This window comes from Centruroides sculpturatus, unplaced genomic scaffold (assembly GCF_000671375.1).
Source record: "Centruroides sculpturatus isolate CEXI.00-Female unplaced genomic scaffold, Cexi_2.0 scaffold4247, whole genome shotgun sequence".
NCBI lineage: Eukaryota > Metazoa > Arthropoda > Arachnida > Scorpiones > Buthidae > Centruroides > Centruroides sculpturatus.
This window is the reverse complement of record NW_019388334.1, coordinates 1-7,170: the sequence shown is the minus strand read 5'-3', so window position 1 is coordinate 7,170 and position 7,170 is coordinate 1. Positions and strand designations below refer to the sequence as shown.

Genomic DNA, 7,170 nt, shown 5'->3' with positions numbered 1-7,170 from the left:
AAAGGGTTCTATACCGTTCAACATATCCGCACCAAATTTGGCACGAATACTCTTTGACATCCTAGAAAAATTCTATAATGGTCCCATCTTCAACCACCCCTAAAGACCCTCCAACATCTTCTAAAGTCCCTAGCTTAAAGGCTTTAGGAATGGTTGGCACCCCTCTTAGCTTAAGCCCAAGCAATTTTTTTTTGTGTTTTGCAGTTTTATTATTGTAAATAAACATACATTTTAGTTAAAAAAGACCGTTATTTTTTACCTCTCCCTCCCAACCCGACCTCACCAATCCCCCCAAAAGTCCAAACAAAAACAAACACACGCAACTAGTATTTACATAAAATAATATTTTTTTTTTTTTTGTTTGTTTACATCGATATATTTCAGTTATAAACTTAAAAAAAAAATACAAAATAATAGATAAAATTTACAAAATTTTATTCCCGAAAAATAAAAATACACATGTTCATTTGACATTCGATTTTAAATAATGTGCAAATGACAAGAAGATAATGTAAAGAGGCACGACCTTATTTCTTATAAAGTATTTGATGATTTAATGAAGCGATGCTTAAGTACAGAATGCAAGTTTATTATCTCCCACGAAAGATGTATGATACGTAAGAAACGAGCAAAATAAATAGAGCACTAGCCGGTTTGACACTATCACCTACAGATGTCCTGCTGCTCTGTGTTGGAGACAGACTATATATGACTGTACGAGGGATCCAAGTACTTGATGTAGTTGTAGCGTGATACCTGCTGGCTGTCACTTTATTGGTAGATGTTTGAGATAATAAATTCTCCGGATCCGCTTTTGGGCATCTGTAATGCAATCTACAGGAAAACAACACTTCACTCTTAGATTGTGTCTTATTAAATTGATGATTAAGGCGTTACACTAGTTAAATCGAAGGAGGTTTTTTTTATATTATTTTATAAAATTTAAAGAGTATACTCACGGATAAAATGCATTCCCACAGTGAGATATTAGATAAGTCATTGAATGGGCCATTAATTCGTGTGCTTGCTTACCACACTGATGCAGTAAAGGATCGTTCACGCACTGTTGAAAATGACTAAATGTGCTATAAAAAATTAATTTTTTTACTATAAAAACTATAAACACAGATGTATTTCTGTATTTAAAAAAAAAAAAACGTGTAATTTACCAACAAATGTGATTTTTTTCGGCTCTTGAATTAGTAACCTGTTCGACCATTCGACGATAGTAAGATCCACAATTAGCAGCTGCCACCCTTTTGAAGCAAACTGCGTGATCTAGATAATCTATAAATTACATTTCACATTTAATTAACTTTACATAAAATTAACGTTTAGTATCTAATTACAATTTACCTCTCTGATACTTATTAGAACTGCATATAGCGTGAACTGTGCGAACGGTATCGCCGACCGCAGCATTGAATTTCGACTTAATTAATCGATTAGTGCACTCGCTCATATAAGTTCTAACACAATCGATGAATCGGCTCCATAATCTAAATAAAAATTACACAAATTAACTTAGCCTACACGATGAGCCTTCGTATATTTACTCGATACCCTTACTTGCACATGTCTTCCACGTCTCTGATGGCCGTAGGGAACATGTATCTGAGGTCGTATAAGAATGGCTTAACCATCCTCTTACAGCTGTACAGTGCTTCCTTACAGCTTCCATTAGCCGAGGATATTATAAATATAACTATAAAAAAAAAAAACACTTCATATTTAAGATAATGTTACACCTATTGAAACTTGGAAATTTCTAATTATGGTCTCTTACCTTGTACTAAATGCCAGGCGATCCTAACCAAACTCATGTTTGATATAGCATATCATTTCTGCCTCTTTCTATCAGGATATCCGAATTTTAGTGCGTGCACTGGCCATTAGGTCACCAGCCTCTGTTTCCGTTCATACAAGCGGATATGACGCTAGGTTTAAAGTACTAGCCCACTGACTTAGTGCATTTCAATGGTTAACAAGAGTGATGCAAGGCACAATGTAAAATAAGCTTAATTTCACCACTAAATTTACAAAAAAGAGGAGGGTATATTTCTATGAACAGGAAAATCGTGAGAAAGAGAAATTACGTTCGCTATTTAGAAACTATGAAAACTTAAATATTTGCCATTGCAACATCCTTTGAACAGTGAGCCAGTTGAGCCACTCGTAATGTATGAAGGAGAACTAACAAATATGGATCCAAAATGTCCGTTTAACTCACAGAAAGCCTTTCGTGGATTCAAAATATCCATTTTATTCAGAGAAACTGGTTTAAAACCGTTTAGATTATAGATTCCAACTCTTCGGAGTACCCAAATCTGAAGTTTTGTGAAGTACGAAGGTTCTAAACTTCATCATCATAAAATTAGTTTTAAGTGTTACTGATAATTAATGAGTTTGCAACACTGGACAACAGATTATTGCCCGAGGAAGAATGTCAATGACATACTCGAACGCTTCAAAACAGAATATAATAGGAAGTAACCGCCATTGCTCAACCAGAAATCCTATTGATCACTCGTCCAATTAACTTTATAAGTGTTAATATGTACGTTTATAACTTAGAAAAAAAAATATTAAAAAAATTATTTTTCATACGAGAAACACTCGATATAAAGAGAAAAAAACGAGGTTATCATCTTTAGTGCCAGAACTGGATCACATTTTAGTTATTGTTTGNGACCTCACCAATCCCCCCCAAAAGTCCAAACAAAAACAAACACACGCAACTAGTATTTACATAAAATAATATTTTTTTTTTTTGTTTGTTTACATCGATATATTTCAGTTATAAACTTAAAAAAAAAATACAAAATAATAGATAAAATTTACAAAATTTTATTCCCGAAAAATAAAAATACACATGTTCATTTGACATTCGATTTTAAATAATGTGCAAATGACAAGAAGATAATGTAAAGAGGCACGACCTTATTTCTTATAAAGTATTTGATGATTTAATGAAGCGATGCTTAAGTACAGAATGCAAGTTTATTATCTCCCACGAAAGATGTATGATACGTAAGAAACGAGCAAAATAAATAGAGCACTAGCCGGTTTGACACTATCACCTACAGATGTCCTGCTGCTCTGTGTTGGAGACAGACTATATATGACTGTACGAGGGATCCAAGTACTTGATGTAGTTGTAGCGTGATACCTGCTGGCTGTCACTTTATTGGTAGATGTTTGAGATAATAAATTCTCCGGATCCGCTTTTGGGCATCTGTAATGCAATCTACAGGAAAACAACACTTCACTCTTAGATTGTGTCTTATTAAATTGATGATTAAGGCGTTACACTAGTTAAATCGAAGGAGGTTTTTTTTATATTATTTTATAAAATTTAAAGAGTATACTCACGGATAAAATGCATTCCCACAGTGAGATATTAGATAAGTCATTGAATGGGCCATTAATTCGTGTGCTTGCTTACCACACTGATGCAGTAAAGGATCGTTCACGCACTGTTGAAAATGACTAAATGTGCTATAAAAAATTAATTTTTTTACTATAAAAACTATAAACACAGATGTATTTCTGTATTTAAAAAAAAAAAAACGTGTAATTTACCAACAAATGTGATTTTTTTCGGCTCTTGAATTAGTAACCTGTTCGACCATTCGACGATAGTAAGATCCACAATTAGCAGCTGCCACCCTTTTGAAGCAAACTGCGTGATCTAGATAATCTATAAATTACATTTCACATTTAATTAACTTTACATAAAATTAACGTTTAGTATCTAATTACAATTTACCTCTCTGATACTTATTAGAACTGCATATAGCGTGAACTGTGCGAACGGTATCGCCGACCGCAGCATTGAATTTCGACTTAATTAATCGATTAGTGCACTCGCTCATATAAGTTCTAACACAATCGATGAATCGGCTCCATAATCTAAATAAAAATTACACAAATTAACTTAGCCTACACGATGAGCCTTCGTATATTTACTCGATACCCTTACTTGCACATGTCTTCCACGTCTCTGATGGCCGTAGGGAACATGTATCTGAGGTCGTATAAGAATGGCTTAACCATCCTCTTACAGCTGTACAGTGCTTCCTTACAGCTTCCATTAGCCGAGGATATTATAAATATAACTATAAAAAAAAAAAACACTTCATATTTAAGATAATGTTACACCTATTGAAACTTGGAAATTTCTAATTATGGTCTCTTACCTTGTACTAAATGCCAGGCGATCCTAACCAAACTCATGTTTGATATAGCATATCATTTCTGCCTCTTTCTATCAGGATATCCGAATTTTAGTGCGTGCACTGGCCATTAGGTCACCAGCCTCTGTTTCCGTTCATACAAGCGGATATGACGCTAGGTTTAAAGTACTAGCCCACTGACTTAGTGCATTTCAATGGTTAACAAGAGTGATGCAAGGCACAATGTAAAATAAGCTTAATTTCACCACTAAATTTACAAAAAAGAGGAGGGTATATTTCTATGAACAGGAAAATCGTGAGAAAGAGAAATTACGTTCGCTATTTAGAAACTATGAAAACTTAAATATTTGCCATTGCAACATCCTTTGAACAGTGAGCCAGTTGAGCCACTCGTAATGTATGAAGGAGAACTAACAAATATGGATCCAAAATGTCCGTTTAACTCACAGAAAGCCTTTCGTGGATTCAAAATATCCATTTTATTCAGAGAAACTGGTTTAAAACCGTTTAGATTATAGATTCCAACTCTTCGGAGTACCCAAATCTGAAGTTTTGTGAAGTACGAAGGTTCTAAACTTCATCATCATAAAATTAGTTTTAAGTGTTACTGATAATTAATGAGTTTGCAACACTGGACAACAGATTATTGCCCGAGGAAGAATGTCAATGACATACTCGAACGCTTCAAAACAGAATATAATAGGAAGTAACCGCCATTGCTCAACCAGAAATCCTATTGATCACTCGTCCAATTAACTTTATAAGTGTTAATATGTACGTTTATAACTTAGAAAAAAAATATATTAAAAAAATTATTTTTCATACGAGAAACACTCGATATAAAGAGAAAAAAACGAGGTTATCATCTTTAGTGCCAGAACTGGATCACATTTTAGTTATTGTTTGGATCACGACATCCTGCAACACGCTGTATCTGTTCCCTTGAACTGTTTCAAATCACGAAAAGATATCGATTATATAAATTAATTTAAATAGTTTAGTTTAAAATAGTTTTTATTAACTTTTTACATAAAAAATATATCACACAAGTCAGTGTCTCACGCACACTTCCATCACAGTTATCATCCCAACGATTAAACTGAGTAATGACGTTAGAGCAGAACAAGACGAACACATGTCGAGTTCATAATTAATACATTTGTAATTAAGATCCCTGTTTAGGCGCTGTAAAGCATTGTCGATTAATTCTCGAGATTCGGATCTACAGTTTGTAGTTGCGACGTCGTCGATACAGAAGACGTACTTCTTAAAGGCACTGTAAACAAAATGATAATTGATGTACGACGTACAGAAAAATATATTGTTAAATATATTTTTAGACATAGAACACCTAAACTTCTACCTAAGATCCGAGTTTTTAAGGATTTTAGACAAGGTTTTCGTCGAGTACTCGAGATCCAGTTATCACAGGAGGTGTGCCACCTGTGCGTTGGCACAGGGCTCCTCTTCTCTTAGAGGGGTGTAAAGATGTCTTGTTTTGGTTCTAGTCGTCTTTTTCTGTGGGCAAAGAGGGCAATTTTCTGGAGCCACCTACTATCAGGGAATCCGAAACCGATCTTTTATAAACTTAAATTTTAGTAAGATCATCGAAATTAAAATTTGGGACCCTAAATTGACGGTGTGGCGCAGGAGCAAGGTGTACTGTCACAGCGCAGAGGTCGCGTAAAAAAGAACGAACGAGAATTCTCCCGAAGAAAAATGTTTGAATACTGTACACGGGGAACCCTAATTCAAATTTTCCCGGGTCCCATGAAGCTATAACGCTCCACCGTGTCTTACAAAACTCCCGGTAGTAGCTAGGATCCAACGTTGTACAATATCGTGTGATATAAATGAGGCTTTACAAGTCCACGCTTGATTAAAATCTCGAACTTTTACAGACCTCATAGAGGAAATTTTACATGTAAAAGAGGCCTCACACGTTTCTAGCAACCCAAAACCCCTGCCGAATTTTACATCTAGTCCCTACTTACCAGCAAGCAGTGGCAAAGATATCTTCACTCTCAATCACATTTTCATTCTCGTCGTAATTTCTTCTGCACGCGGAAAGCTTTTCTCTATTCCTAATCAAGCACCTCGCACCCTTTATGGACCCTAAATATTTAAATCAGTAAACTAATTTATAATGAAAAGAAAAAACTCTTAAAACACTTACGAATCATCAATTGATCGTTTCTATTATTAAAATACGTATCCTCTTCAGAACACATCCAACTGAACTCATCCGCTTTATCTAACAGATAAGTGCTTAAGTATATGTTGTATTTCTCTGTACATTTTTCATCTAGTATCCTCTCGGCACATCTTTTGAACTGAAAATAATGCCTACAAAAAAAAGGGTATGTCACTGATATATACATCTTTCAACTTGTTATATTTTATAGTCCTCACCCGCAGCTGTACTCGTCGATCTTCTTGTAATCGTTATGCTTGAAGTAATCCTCCTTACAAGTTTCCATCTCATCACTCATATAACATTTTCGATCCCTCCAGTTCTCTTTAAGTGTATACATTTAAAAAAATATTATTTAAATAATAAAACATGTTTAAGACGTATTCGTGAATAGCAGTGCAGTCAAACCTCTGAACAACGGCCACTGACGTTAACATAAAAAATGGCCGCCGTATGGAAATTATTTAGTATGCATTTTTGCATTCCGTATAAAATGTCCGTTGTTTAGAGGTGGCCGTCATTGGAGGTTCTATTGTAATTTCTCATGTTTAAGACGTATTCGTGAATAGCAGTGCAGTCAAACCTCTGAACAACGGCCACTGACGTTAACATAAAAAATGGCCGCCGTTTGGAAATTATTCTGTATGTGTTCCTGATAATTGTCCGCTGTTTAGAGGTGGTCTTTGTTGGAGGTTAGACCGTAATTTATGTATAAGATCTGACTAATTATTACTTCTGAGAAAAGACTTCTATTGTAATTTAAAAAAAAAAAAAAAAAAA

At 34.7% G+C, this 7,170-nt stretch overlaps 3 protein-coding genes across 3 annotated transcripts; all 3 read right to left on the bottom strand.

Annotated features, from left to right (window-relative positions):
- Positions 1-443: 443 nt before the first annotated feature.
- Positions 444-2,678, bottom strand: LOC111616879. Its single transcript, XM_023358230.1, has 5 exons — positions 1,570-2,678; positions 1,357-1,499; positions 1,170-1,287; positions 960-1,085; positions 444-834 (listed from the first exon to the last, which is right to left on the bottom strand). The coding sequence occupies exons 1-5, from the start codon at positions 1,641-1,643 to the stop codon at positions 591-593; spliced, it is 705 nt and encodes a 234-aa protein (XP_023213998.1). The 5' UTR covers positions 1,644-2,678; the 3' UTR covers positions 444-590.
- A 178-nt stretch (positions 2,679-2,856) lies between these two features.
- Positions 2,857-6,751, bottom strand: LOC111616878. The gene is made up of 8 exons (XM_023358229.1): positions 6,609-6,751; positions 6,373-6,542; positions 6,191-6,311; positions 3,983-5,472; positions 3,770-3,912; positions 3,583-3,700; positions 3,373-3,498; positions 2,857-3,247 (listed from the first exon to the last, which is right to left on the bottom strand). The coding sequence occupies exons 4-8, from the start codon at positions 4,054-4,056 to the stop codon at positions 3,004-3,006; spliced, it is 705 nt and encodes a 234-aa protein (XP_023213997.1). The 5' UTR covers positions 4,057-5,472; positions 6,191-6,311; positions 6,373-6,542; positions 6,609-6,751; the 3' UTR covers positions 2,857-3,003.
- LOC111616877 lies at positions 5,247-6,676 on the bottom strand. The gene is made up of 4 exons (XM_023358228.1): positions 6,609-6,676; positions 6,373-6,542; positions 6,191-6,311; positions 5,247-5,472 (listed from the first exon to the last, which is right to left on the bottom strand). Exons 1-4 carry the CDS (start codon positions 6,674-6,676, stop codon positions 5,247-5,249), a joined length of 585 nt encoding a protein of 194 aa, XP_023213996.1.
- Positions 6,752-7,170: the final 419 nt, after the last annotated feature.